Here is a 14,919-nt window from a genome sequence, read left to right as displayed (position 1 = left end):
ATAGCTCTTAATTAACCGTCTAGCACAACATCTGTTAGCCTCAAATTATCACTCAAACAATCCTATAAATTAGATGAATACTTGCCATTCGGATTTTTGACAGTGAAAAATCAACAGTAACCCAAAATTAAGAACAGACAGACGCAGTATATAGGAGCTTCTAAAATATTAGCTTATTGTTTATTAGCAACCATCCCAATCAGTTAAGCATGTAAATAAATTGAACTCCAATTTCCCCCTTCATCTAACTAATGGTGTAATTGTTGAAAGAACATAACCGTTAACCCAAACCCAATGTGGTACAGTTTAGCGGCATCCTTCAGCGAGTTGTTCCCACAGATTTATCATCTCGGTCCAAAACCGCCGGCGCAATACCCCAGTGAATTAAGAAGTGAACCTTTGTAGGGCAGTGTCAACATCTCTCTACTGGTAAACTGCCAGTGTTGTTGGAGTTTTGTCTGCGTGCGTGTCAGCCAGGCCACGCCAGACCTCCCCTCTTTGTCTAGTCAGCGGCCTCGCGGTGCTCGGGGAACAGGAGCGAAGGATTTTTGCTGTGTAGACTGCTGTCTCGACAGGTATGAATTTCGTTTTGAAAGGAAAAACTTTGGCCATGCCATGTACCACTGGATACAAAGTGATACAGCTATCCCAGAATACAGCTTCTGCTGCCCCAGTTGTAAAAACATTTTTGGGTCTCACCATGCCACCCTGACCCTCTTCATCAGTCACCAACACCATGCCACCCTTATCCTCTTCATCAGCCACCAACACCATGCCACCCTTATCCTCTTCATCAGTCACCAACATCATGCCACCCTTATCCTCTTCATCAGTCACCAACATCATGCCACCCTTATCCTCTTCATCAGTCACCAACACCATGCCACCCTGACCATCTTCATCAGTCACCAACACCATGCCACCCTGACCCTCTTCATCAGTCACCAACACCATGCCACACTGACCCTCTTCATCAGTCACCAACACCATGCCACCCTTATCCTCTTCATCAGTCACCAGCACCATGCCAACCTGACCATCTTCATCAGTCACCAGCACCATGCCAACCTGACCCTCTTCCACTGTGATCACTCGCTTCTCTGTGTAACCCTAACCCCAGTGTCTACAACAGCACCCTACTCCCTTCACAACGCACTACACCAGGACTGAATCCTAGTGTTGAGATTTTCCCTGTTTGGACTTTGGATGGTGCCAATATCACAGTACCAGTTTGACCCCGGTGCTGACCTTTGCCTGAGTCTGTGTGCATGTCTAATAGTGGCGTCAGTGAGAAGGGAGCGGATTAGAGGGCTAATCCAACCAGTGTAGTCTTATCAGCCCACTGCCACGGCTCCATCGCCTTTCATCACATCTGATAGGGAGAATCACCAAGGAAGAAGACGGGAGAAAACAGGAAACAAAGCTTACGTTCTAAAGTAGTTACTGTTCTGCGGCCTCAGCAGGCAACCGCACTCAATGGGATTCCCAGATCTGGTATGAAGCATCGGTGGCAGGGCTTCGCATCGCTTTCCAGGGGTCTGGTGTTTACAAAATTGCGATTTTAAAAACTGACAGTTTGTAATGTCTGCCTGTTGTGTGGTTTTATCAATAGAAAAGATGGAAGTTAGGAAGAAAGTAAACTACACATATTGTCTATATTACACATAAATAGTTTCTGAAAATTAAACCGATGACCTGACATTTTAGACATTTTAAGCACATAATGTAAGCGTCACCTTTTCAACAGCAAAGTTCCCAAAACTAATAACAGTCGTCAGGACCAGAAATGTCATGCACTTCATCAACAGACGACGGAGGAGGAAAAAAACTGATGCATCCAAGAAACCCAAAGGAAGCCAGAATAAATTCACTATCTATGATGAAAAAACTACACAGGATGCTCTGTCTCCCTGTGCCTTTCTCTGTCTCTCTCTCCATTTTCTCTGTCTCTCTCTCCATTTTCTCTGTCTCTCTCTCCATTTTCTCTGTCTCTCTCTCCATTTTCTCTGTCTCTCTCTCCATTTTCTCTGTCTCTCTCTCCATTTTCTCTGTCTCTCTCTCCATTTTCTCTGTCTCTCTCTCCCTTTTCTCTGTCTCTCTCTCCCTTTTCTCTGTCTCTCTCTCCCTTTTCTCTGTCTCTCTGAGCCTTTCTCTGTCTCTCTGAGCCTTTCTCTGTCTCTCTGTGCCTTTCCGCATACAATTTCAATTTCACATCTAATACATCTTACTAGCAGGATTTCCATTAAAACCAAGTGCATGAATTAGAAAAGACACAGCACATTTTTTTTTGAAAATACCACTGGAATGTAATTTCATTTTTCATACTTCATTCCACCCCAGTGTAAAAATGCCACTATACACTGTTATCCATTTAACCAAATAGTATTTTATGTCCCTCCCTCTCAGCCTCCGAGGCCAGACTCAGCGTGATATACGGCCGACAGAGTAGCGTGTAAAGAATGGTCATGCCTTCCCAAATGAAATAAGAAACAAAGCGAGGAGAAATGGCATGAGATGGGGGAACGGCCAGTGAGATCTGATTGGCCGTGAAATGTGGATAGTGACAGAGGGAGGGGCGGGGCCCGGAGAAAAGCCAGGCTAACGGCTGTAAATAATCAGAATAATAATCCCTGAATACGAGCTCAGGCACTGTGAGACATACCTGGTACATACATGAACAGCCACATGCACGCACACACACACACACACAAACGTAGAGTTCGCACATGTATTCTCATCTACGCAAAAACACAAACGCTCGTCGGCACAAAGGCTATCACAAACCAATACACCAAGACAACCCGTCACCTTGTCCACAGACAGTAATTGGAGCCAGAGTGCTAACGGTGGGCTGTGGCGCCCCCCGAGGAGTGTTTCCCCCAAAACCTTAATGATCCGCCATCATTCCTGCCAGCATCACCCATGTGTGTGAGATTTTAATGCCACGTCTGTTCTGGTGATAAAGCTTGAGGTTAAAACAGACCCCGGCTGAATGTCCTGTGCCACTGTGCAATACAAGGACGCGGCCCAAATCGCACCCTGCAACCTCGCAACGCACTTCTTTAGACTGGGGTTCACTGGGGCCGGAGGATAGAGTGCTATTTGGGACACCACCAAGAACCCCCGTTTGTTGATTCACCAAGGCGGCGAAAGACTGAAGCGACAAAACCATCAACAGCAGTGAGGAACCTTTCAACGTATCGTCTTCTGGGAAAAAGATTTCCAGGTAATGAGTTATTTTTCCAAGACATGGCGCTCGAATGGCAACACGGCAATTATGCAATTATTTCCAGAAAATTAACTTATGCTTATTTGGGGATTTATATTTAACTTACCCGACAGTGGCAGTTTTGTTGCCAAGATGTGACCAATTTAGTAAAATCACTTAAAAAATAATTACTAGAAAAGTACCAATTTATAACCGAGTCATTTCCCATTAAAATATCTGAGTAATAACCACGGAGGGAGCTACGAGTACAGCACCACTAAGGTGGGTTGTGTAAGCCATATGCTCACCCCTCTTCCAGGATACCCATCCCTCACCCCCGCGCTCCCATCCCCCATAACCTCCCTAGGCCTTCACCGGGGTGAACCGTCCCAGCATCTCACGCCTTTGTTCTTCCACTTCCTCCTCTGTAGTAACAGCACCTCTGTCAGTTTGCTCTTCCTACGCTCCCGGACACAGCGTTGATGGTAGAAAGAAACAACATGCATCCTGAGCAAATTATTGTCTCAGTTTCAGCCCTTTCCGCACTGCAAAACCACGAAACACTTGACACGTTCATAACGTAAACTCTACCCGCTGAGTATGTAAACATTAGGCATTTAGATATGCCCCAAAAAGTGCTATGATCGTGAACAAAGGAATTTCATACGCACAGTAAGATTCTACAACATCAATCCTCCTTTTCAGACCAGAGTGTTAATTTTCCCATTGCTGGAATCTCTCACGGAGTCAAACAGATCCCTCACTGAAAGTAAAGGGAACTGGCGCCTCATTAATGTAATCCCAGCGTATTTCGATATCAATATTTGTTTGGGTACTTTGATTCATTGATTGTGTCCTATATTATGAGGAATAATATTAATGTTTTAAACAGGTCAGAGTAATTGCACCTGTTGCTGAGTTGGTTATTCCAGTTTCAGGGGTTTAGGTTGTTTATTACACACTAAACCAAAGCAGTCATTTGGATGGCAAGTTGTGGGTGATAAAACATTTGAATGGCTTCTCTTCCTCACTCTGGCTAGGTTTGGAAAGGCATGACCAGTCACTTCACGAAATAGCGTATTAGTGATGGACAGTGTGATGGCCCTCGTGATTCCATTCACCTGAAACTGTACATTAGGTGGACAAACGTTTCTCCACATTGAATGAACCAAAGAATCGACCAGGAACTATGGAAACTGAAAGAAATTACGAACGTAAAGGCCCCGACAGCAGTCTTTTACCGGAATGTTTTTTTGTGTGGATATACCATCTAAAATATGCAAGTTATTTTGTTAATTCAGCAACAACAAAGAATGTGAGCAAAATCAACTACAAAAAACTTCTATAAGACTGCCAAAGAGTAGCTCTTTTACTGTGGCGATTCTGTTCGCAATGTTCTTTAAAAAGACCTGTTCAAACAGTTATTTGGTTAAAAAACAACCTTTTTTTTAGGGCGGCCAGGTAAAAGGGCCATGGCCAGCAAGATGATACATCCATCATTCTGTCCATGAGCAAGGCAGTTAACTCTAGTTGCCCCCAGGTCGATGCTGAGAATGAGCTCTCAGTCAATCAACCTGCTAAAATACAGGTGAAATCTATTCAGCACCTTGTGACTGGCAAATCTGACTTGGTGAGCCAGGATGCAAAGACCATCACGTCAAAGATAACCAGGCCATAACTTTGGACTCTTAATATCTCACCCGGCACAGCCAGAAGAGGACTGATCACCCCTCTGAGCCTGGGTCCTCTCTAGGTTTCTTCCTAACATTTGTCCTTCTTAGGGAGTTTTTCCTAGCCACTGAAATTCAACACTACTGTTGTTTGCTCCTTGTGGTTTAAGGCCAGGTGTTTCTGTAAAAGCACTTTGCTGTTGTAAAAAGGGCTTTATAAATACATTTGATTGATTGATTTAAAAAGGATTAAAGGCACCCCTGAAAGGTTTACTTTAACACATTCACCCAAGAGTGGCTCTTGAAAAACCAAGAAGTGAGCAGAAGGCGGAGACATCCTGACATGGCCAGTCACTCGTCGAAGGCTTCGGGAATAATTGAATGCAACAACCATGTATCCCACGCAGTGCAGGCAGATGGGCACCTCCAGGACCTGCTATGGCCACACCCCGGCGTTAAGCACCCAAACAGCCGAAGCCTCCTCATACTGCTGGACCCCAGCATGAAGCTTACCCGCTAGACGACATGACAGAGAAAGCTCCTGGGACCATCAGATGCTGTCCTTCTCTGGCCCTGGCAGGTCAGTCGCCGTGGGAGTCGTCCCCGGGGGACCCCTCAGGGCACGGTCCTGGGGCCGATACTCTTTTCCGTTTACAGGGTCTTTCTGGAAAAAAGCTTGAGCGATCGCGGGCTTTCCATTTTCTATCGATGACACTCACCGGCGCGTCTCCACAAACGCTGACGGCGCGTCTTCCCGCTCATCTACCGGCGCCACGTCGCGAGTGTGGACGGATTACAGGTTTCTGTAAAACTTTCTAATGTTCCGGTCATCCTGATTCGAGCCATCGTTAACAATAGCGGCAAACGACATCAACATTGATGGTGTCAAGGCCCTCAACCCGAGTGGGAGACATTTGACAGTCAACTCTCATCTGAGGGCCACATCAAGTGTTCCATGGAACATTGAGAGGTTAAGACCTATGCCGTCACATGTGTCACCCACGCTTCGGTCTCATCCCGTCTGGACTATTGTAATGGCCTTTCTGTTGCTGTGTCTGCCAAGTGCCTAAGAAGGTTGCGATATGTCTAGAACGGTGCTACATTTGTCCTCGCCCACAGAGCCTCCGGCCTTGTTTGAGGCACAGCGAAAGGCTGAGCAACTTAGAAAAACATTCATTTACCTTTGTTAATATTGCTCTCCTGTCTGCTCGTTCTGCGAATCTGTACGTAGCACTCATCGGTCTCCCGTTGCAATATACACCGTTTTGGATGTTATGTACACATTTTTAATGTATCAACATTTTAATCATCACATAACACATTTCAATCCTATTTTCATCAGTGCAGCCAGTGTGTGTAGAAGTTCTTCATAGATTAAATGCATGAATAACAACCTAGCGTCATTGTGTTGATTTAACATGTCCATTTCTTTAAAAGAGGCAAAAAAGAACAAACACATTCTGAGGCATCAGTATTCTGATGTAAAACACTTGGTTCTGGAAGGCATTTGATGATGCATTTTAAACATCTGTGCCTTGGCGGAGGGAAACTGAACAGCAGAAAAGTTTATTGGGTGTCATCTAGTAGGACCATGTAGACTTTTCCTTACATTTCCTTTTCCTTCTTCCTCTGTGCTTATTTGCATGACTGTCTGGTTGGGTTATCCCTGTGATAAACCAGGCTAACACTGCGACTCCCTATAGCTTAGCATTATTATTCATTTGTCGACTTCTCAACGGCTGGGCCTCAAATAATCTGCTGTCTCTTTTTCTTCAAATGTATTCCAGGTACTTGGAAGACTTTATTTATTTGACCGGCTCTGTCCTTCACATTCACTGGCCAAATCTTTCCTGATATCCAGTTTGATTTTAGCCAGGCTAAAACTTTATCTCCTACTTATATAATTTTGTTCGTATTCCATTTTTCTGTCTCACCTTTTCACGCCTTCGCCCTCTGTCTCTCAGTCACTTTCTCTCTTACTCACCCTCACTCTCTTGTTTCCTATTCTCTATCTCAATCTCTCTCTCTTTCTCTCTCTCTCTCTCTGTCTGTCTTTCTTAATGCCCCCTCTTTGTGATGCATGTGTCATGTCCCTCATACAAAGACATCACGGTCATGTGACCAACCAGGTTATCTCCTTTGTCCAATCAGAGACCTCAGTGCGGTGGAGGCATGACCCCTGCAGACTCAGTCTCCAGCTCAGACCACAACCTTGACTGCAGGGAACGCAACAATCTGTCTGGGTGAACGGGGAGAGAGGGAGCGGAAAGAGGAATGGAGATGGAGTGAGGGGGAAAGTGGTAGAGAAGAGGACAGGTCTGACAAGGGCTATCTGTCTAACTATTACCTTGAGGTGAAGCGTCTAGTCACATGGCCCCAAACTGAGATCTACCTCGTACCTCGTACACACCATTACATGCAGCCACGGAGGTGTGTAGATGTGTGTGTGCTCATGTGTGTGAGTGTGTGGCTGTGTGTGTGTGTGTGTGTGTGTGCGCGCATGTGTGTGAGCGTGTGGGAGTGTGTGTGTGTGCAGTGTAAAACAGCAGCTAGCCTTCCTTGACAACCCTGGAAGTCGGGCCCTGCCCAGCGGACCGGGAACGGAGCACACGCTGAACGATACCGCGCGGTGACGACAGTCTAACTCAACGTACTCCAGCAGAGATACAGGTTTCCTATCAACGTAATATACCTGGCATCTGTCGGTGCTGTCAGCCCTAAGTGGCGCCACGCCACCCCCGGAGAAGCTGTGTTTCCCAAACGCTCCCCGCCCCACCGCCAGGCTGTCGCCGTCCACGTGACCGACATCTGTCCCTGACACCGCCAAACACATCTGACTGGGTTGACGGGCGAGAGACGCTGGCTGAGGACCCCACCCTGACATGACGCAGCAATCCATGACCTTTTCACCTCACGGTGACCTCTCAGTTACCCCCGGCTCCACCCAGACAGTAGCAGTAATCAGTGGTGTCAACATCACATCCGAATCACGCGCTGTGAGACATGCACGCATACAGACACAGACACACACACACACACATTGCACTTCACACGCACACCTCACACTTAGTATGTGCACAACATAAACACACATACATCACCATACGCACGTGTGCACACACACGTACACAAATACACACACACGCACACATTTTCACCTCACGCGCACTGCCAGCGGTCTCGCTGGCCAAAACGGCCCTAAAATATAAAGCACACTAGGTGGTTTCACAGAGCAGGGTTTGGATTTTCCTCACACATCCTTGATTATTTCAAATTACTTCAGACAACTGAGTAAAATAATTGGTTAGCAAAAGTTTTAAAACATCACAGGAGAACTGAAAGGCACAACGCATAGAAACGTGGTTCATTTCTCTGACTTACGATGAAAGCCATGATTGCAAGCTTGCCAGTCACTGCAGTGCCCTGAAATGTGATTTTTTGAAATGAGAAAGGGAACGTAAAATGATTTGTAGATTGCAGACATTAATCTTGAAGGGCTACTATCACGATTTGGGAACTCAATAGATAATGATCTGTTGTGGTGATAGAAGTAAAAAGCATTTTCTATTGGCACTACAGCATCATTTTATGATAACAAAAATTTCAACACATGAACTAATGCAGATTAAATTGTGTGAAGTGTTTGTCTAGATGTTTGATACACTCTTTTGGGTGTATCTGATGATAAGGACAACCAAATTATAAAAAATAAACAGGGGCAAGTATGTCAGGAGTACCTTACAAAAAATCTAATGAGTACGACCAATGCATTCTCAGAACATTGGCGGCATGTGATATGCTACCTGCCTACAAGAGTGGCTTTATTGAAACTTGTAAATTTTTAGAGAAGATATCTTTCACATTTTGGTCATACACTCTAACCAGAGAGACTGACAGGACTTGGGTTAAGCACCTTGTTCAAGTGCACAAGGACAGACATCACTTTAGTGTACCTTGTATTCAAACCAGCAACCTTTTAGTTACTGGCCAAGTACTTCAACCAAGTAGACTCCCACTCTTCCGCTAAAGAACATATCCCAAGCTCCTCCCTCTTCTGATCCAATCCCAGCCTGACACCCTTTTGGGTTCCCACGTCCAAATGAGTCATTGACAAGGAAGAATGACATTCCGCAGAACAACTGGCTTCAAGATCCTCCTTTGGGATTTGTCTGTTCTGTTCAGTGTGGCACTTGGAACCGGGGCCTGCATCTGGTCCAGGTCAGCTGAACTTGGGCGCGTGGCCTTTCGGAGGACAAGTAGCCTGTGTCGCCGCCTCCACTGAGCATGTACTGCTGCAGTGTGGGTTCAACAACGATGGCCTCCTCTCTCTTCCCCCACCTTGTCGGGCAAATAGAGTAAGGGGAATTCCCAAAATACATACGAAATACGGTTCCATTCCGCGTGTCAGCAGGCGAACTGAAAAGTCCGGAAGCCTGGAGTGGAAAACCACCGGCTGAGAAAAAACAAACAAATGATCCTGTTGCCTCTCCTTCTGTCCAAATTGGTTAACCCTATTTCCACTTTGCCAATCACATTCTTACATCAGAGAACGTCTTCAGCTATTCTCTTTGGAGATAATCTTGACATTTTTGAAGGTTACGCCGTGAGGAAGGAGGCATGTTATTTTAGGATCTCACTGTGGATGTGAGAAACGCTCAAGCTGAGATCATTTTAATATTTCAAGGTGTGGACATCAAATGGCAAAATTAATATTCTCTAGATATCAAAGAACTAGACAAGAAGCACTGAGGATACGAATTCAGGACTCCACTGCAATTGTTCCCAGACCCCTTTTCCTACAAGCATCCTATCTTATGCATTGTCACAACCACTTCGCATTGATAAAGCATAAACAGATGGAGCATCCCCTGGAGAAGCAAGGTCATAATGACTTTCGTTCTACACTAATCACAGACATACCGCGGATTCTAATAACGATGTCGTTCTAAGTGGATTGTCATGTCGAGATCTAGGAAACGTTAACATCAGGCCATATCCGGGCTACAAACCTGTCATCCATTGTTTTGGTGTACAAATGTAGACTTTCATAATAACCAAATCACGAATGTATTATTTATTTAGTGTAAGTGCCTTTTTATGTAGTGATCTAATTGCAAGTTACTCTGGATTACTCGGCTAAATGGATAAAACGTTATCCTGGTCCACAGTGGAGTTAAAGGAGAATGTCACTTTTTTTCAACTTGCCATTGCAATTGCTCCCAGACCCTTTTCCTCCAAACATGCCTTTGAAGCATTGCTCACACTGACAAAAGTCTATGGGCCAATTAAATGTGTTTTCTTAAACCATATAAACTGTCCATACAAACTTCAACTAACTTTATTCACATCTATCTCAAATCTGTAAAAAGAGTGTAAATGGATGAGCTTTTTGAACACAAGAAATGTACATTAAATTCCACCCCATAATTGGGTCGATGCTTAAAGACCCTTTCTTACTATTTGTTATTTGTTACTCACTCACATACCCTGATACTTCTGTATACTAGTTTTCCCTTGTGCTGACTGAAGTTAGGTCGTTATCAATGGTCGTTTAAACAGTAAACTCAGCAAAGAATTACACATTCTCTTGGCTCTTAGACTATTTTCAGATGGAGTAACCATGTCAGCTTCTTCTTTTTATATGCATGAGAAAGGACAGCCAACAGTACAGCCATCTAGATTCCAGCTCATGTGTTGGCCAATAAAACACACCAGAGGATTAAATTACACAGTAAATCACATATAGATTATTTGTGTGTGTGTTTGTCTATCGAGTGTGTTGTCAGAATAGCACCCTTACTGCAACCTGAACTACAATAAGAACCCAGCCCTGAACCCCTGAACCCCTGACCCGAAACCCTTGACCCGAACCCCTGACCCGAACCCAAACCCCAGACCCGAACCCCTGAACAGAACCCCAGCCCCAAATCCCAGCCTCGAACCCCAGCCACAAACCCCAGCCCTGAACCCCTGACCAGCACCCCAGCCCCGAAACCCTGACCCAAACCCCAGCCCAAGCATGTGCAGCTCACATATATTAACAGCCCACCCAGGCATGGACACAAACACACACACACACACACGTACAGTGCAGGCGCACACACAAATGATAAGACTGGGCGATATGGCACAACTACTATATCAAAATACACAAAATGACATTCTACTCATGCAATAATAGCGACATAATAATTATTACATACTCAATCATTAGCCCGCTCAGTGTTTCTGGAGCATTTTATAAAGGTCTGAGTGAAAAGCTCTGGGAAACAATTTAACCGAAATTTGCAGTCCCCCGTAGCGTGTAACACAAGGGTTGTGGTTTCAATTCCCACCAAGTTCAAGTGAGAATGTCTGCTCTCACTACTCACACCGAATAATGGCATTGCTAAATTACATAAATGTCAAATGTAAATGTTTTTGTAGCACACATTTATGATTTATGACCATGATATTATTCTGCCAGGTAGACATAGGCTGCTTTTTAAACACAATTTAATTTAGAAGGTTTTTGGGAAAGCCTTTTTATCTGCTAGAAGACAGTCATATCATTAGCATAATCGCTAACGGCTACACAAAGTGGTTGGCAAACAAGCACACAGACGCTGGCATTCCCACACTGCCTCTTCAGAAAGTTGAAAGAAAATACAGATCACCCGTGCATTTTGTTCATGTCTTAGGATTCAATATTTAATATTTAGTTTTCATTAGATTTGAATTCCATTTGTTTGACAGATTTTATAGAACAGTTTGACAAAACTTTAAAAATGTCCACTGACAGTGTTGTCTTCCTTTACCTCCCAAATAAAATGTTATGTTTTTTTTTAGGCACAGACAGAGAGACAGAGAGACAGAGAGATAGAGAGATAGACAGAAATGAGAGATGCGCAGTGAGCCCTGGATATAATCAGTTCCCATCTAGCAGAACAGCCTAATACATTTCACTAGACCCGCTTGTGATGAATGACTTGACAAGTAAACTTCATCATGTAAAAACAGTCAAGGCTTGAGAGAAATTGTCCTTGATTTTAGCCTAAATCTGTCCACAACTTAAAATATTTAAAAGTGGAACAGAATATCTCTTCAGAGTGGGGTTAGTAAATTCTTAATGTCGGAGCGCATTGACATGATTGTAGGCCTCGTGACAACTTGCCGTTCGTCTTACCTCCACTCCCTAACTCACCTCATGCAGTGTTTTGTTCACGTCAAATGGCTAGCGCATAGACTTTAGCACTTGTATCTCTTGTTCATTCGCATTACTTAACACGTATATAGCGTTCGGTGCTGAGAAGGGCCAGTGTGAATGCGATGGTCGTTAATCTGGACTCATCTGAGAGAGGTGCTAATTTCTCAAGCGTTTGAGCACAAACCAAGCGCCTACATGTGCAGGACCCATTACCCTACCAGGTCTGGTGTCTGGAGCCTGCTGGTTTCCTGTTCTACCTCATTGTGAAATCCAATTATCCGGTGAATCTGATTGGGACATGGGAATAACAGAGTGGAATTGATTTTCAGATCTGCAGTCGAGTATCAGAGATTTATCGGATGTGGCATCAGAAAGAAAAAAAGATTCCAAGTTATACCTCGCCCCTCCAAAAACTAAATCCGTCCCAAATTCTAATTGAGGTGGGCTGAACAGCAGGCGTCTCCTGAGCACCTCTTCCCATGGAAATGCCAAGGGCTCCCAGTGGTGCTTACGAAATCTCATGAAGTTCGTAAACAGACCCCAGGCCATGTCATGACTCCTCACACCTGGGACACTGATACCCAGCCCGACTCCCCCTCTGTCTCCCTACTACCAAATTGGATTCTGATCGTTTCTCCAGGGGTCACGCTGTAATTACGCGAAGAACCCAAATGCCATGTAGGATTAACAAAGCAGCTGACTCTGTATGGATTCCATGTCATTATAACAACATGAAGTCATTATAATAACTGCACACCGGGCCACATTTGCACATGTGTCATGTTTCACACATTATGAATAAAACATTAACTTAGAGGAATGCCCATTAGTGCGTTCAATTGATCTTTTTCAATGAAGACAAAGGGCTCTTTCCCAAATCTCACCCTAGAGGCCCTAGTTAAAAAGCCCTAGGCTAGTGTGCTATGAAGGAAATGGGGGGGGGGGCATTAGGGATGTATTTCATTAGTCTTTGTTCTTCAGACAACGGCTAAAGGTACCTGTCAGTCACAGACAGCGTAACATCTCCATGACTTTCCAAAACAAACACAATTTGGCAGAGCAGACCGTCGAGTAGCCACGGCGCATCTTAAAATGTTCGCTTTATATAGTATCACTTTACCATCATCAACAATTAGTTTGGATGGAACAATGTCTAATGACTGTTATGTCTAACAATGTGTTAGGTCTGTCTGAAATAAGAGCCGAGGGCACGGAGGGCAAGGAGGGCACAGAGGACAGGGAGGGCAGGGAGGGCAGGGAGGGCACAGAGGGCATGGAGGGCAGGGAGGGCACAGAGGGCATGGAGGGCATGGAGGGCACAGAGGGCACGGAGGGCAGGGAGGGCAGGGAGGGCATGGAGGGCACTGAGGGCACGGAGGGTAGGGAGGGCATGGAGGGCACAGAGGGCAGGGAGGGCAGGGAGGGCACAGAGGGCAGGGAGGGCACAGAGGGCACGGAGGGCAGGGAGGGCACAGAGGGCAGGGAGAGCAGGGAGGGCACAGAGGGCACAGAGGGCAGGGAGGGCAGGGAGGGCACAGATGGCATGGAGGGCAGGGAGGGCACAGAGGGCAGGGAGAGCAGGGAGGGCACAGGGGGCACAGAGGGCAGGGAGGGCATGGAGGGCACAGAGGGCAGGGAGGGCACAGAGGGCACAGAGGGCAGGGAGGGCACAGAGGGCACGGAGGGCCTCATAGACAACGGCTACAGCATTGTTGATCATGACTCCTAAGTGATCTTCAGCGGGCAATTTGACAAAGTATCAGCAGACTCAACAGCATGTGTTGATCATTACCAAAACACACCTAATCTGGAGATTACAAGCCTTTAGGAATGATTAGTACCAGTGTTTGACAGAAGTTACTGTTTCAGTGAGCTGAGCGTACGTGATCATCTGTAGCGTACGTGATCATAGTGAACCTCACACACACACGTGATCACCAGTGATGCTATAGAAAGGCAAGCGATCGGGTTGTAAGAGACATTACCAAAAGGGAAGTGAGGTGTGTGTGTGTGCGCGCGTGTGTGTGGCGTCGCGCGCATTTCCCTGAGCTTTGTGTACATGTGAACCCCTATGCTGACCTGTGTGTGTGTGTGTGTGTGTGTGTGTGTGTGTGTGTGTGGTCGGACACCCGCCCCATCCCAGCCCAGTCACCTCGGTGATGAAGGCCTTGGCGGTGGCGGGACTCATGAAGAGCACGGCCCGGCGCAGCGTGTCCCGGTAGCGGTGGAGCTCCTCCACCCTCATGGTTCGGAACATGCTGGTGATCATCATGTTGATGTTGGACTCCACCTTCTGCAACGACACGTCCATGCCCTGCTGAGACGTCTTGTCCAGGAAGTCCTGGATCCCACGGATATCTATACGTAGAGGGAGAGGGAAGGCATGGGTGGGAGGGGGGTGGGCGGGTGGGAGGGGGGGTAGCAGTAGCATAGAGAAAGAGAAGGATGGAGTAGGAGAGAGAGAGAGAGAGAGAGAGGGAGGGAGGGAGGGAGAGATTTGCATCACATTCATTGTGCTCAGGCCAGACACTGCAGGTCACAGTTTGATGGATGGGATGCAGGTCTCAGGCACTCATCTATGCATTAAAGACGTGTCAATAAACCCACTGACCCTCCATCCAGGAACTATAAAACAGCATAGTGGAGACCACACTTCACCGTCGGCCATTAATACGTATTGGGTATACAGTGCACTATAAAATCATAGTATTTTTCATTCACTTTTATCTTCGGCACATTTACTCCGGTAAAAAAGAAAAGGTATAATAAGAAGAGCATTAACATTTCTCGTACAGAAGGTACTGTACTGAGACTAGTGTAGTACATTTGTCACTGCAGCAGTGAGGTGGGCTGCT

At 45.8% G+C, this 14,919-nt stretch overlaps 1 protein-coding gene across 7 annotated transcripts in view; it reads right to left on the bottom strand.

Moving 5' to 3' along the window:
• grid2 (glutamate receptor, ionotropic, delta 2) overlaps window positions 1-14,919 on the bottom strand; it is a 351,085-nt gene that overhangs the window by 131,768 nt on the left and 204,398 nt on the right. For all 7 annotated transcript variants that reach the window (XR_001198414.4, XR_001198415.3, XM_013136897.3 and 4 more), the window contains one exon: window positions 14,217-14,422. Coding sequence is in view for 5 of the 7 variants with exons in the window: in XM_013136897.3 (XP_012992351.1) it covers window positions 14,217-14,422 (206 nt within the window). In the remaining 2 variants the exon portion in view is untranslated. The remainder of the gene's footprint in view (window positions 1-14,216; window positions 14,423-14,919) is intronic.

This window comes from Esox lucius, chromosome 13, assembly GCF_011004845.1.
Source record: "Esox lucius isolate fEsoLuc1 chromosome 13, fEsoLuc1.pri, whole genome shotgun sequence".
Taxonomy (NCBI): Eukaryota; Metazoa; Chordata; class Actinopteri; order Esociformes; family Esocidae; genus Esox; species Esox lucius.
The sequence above is the reverse complement of the archived record's forward strand: the minus strand, read 5'-3'. Positions and strand labels throughout refer to the sequence as shown.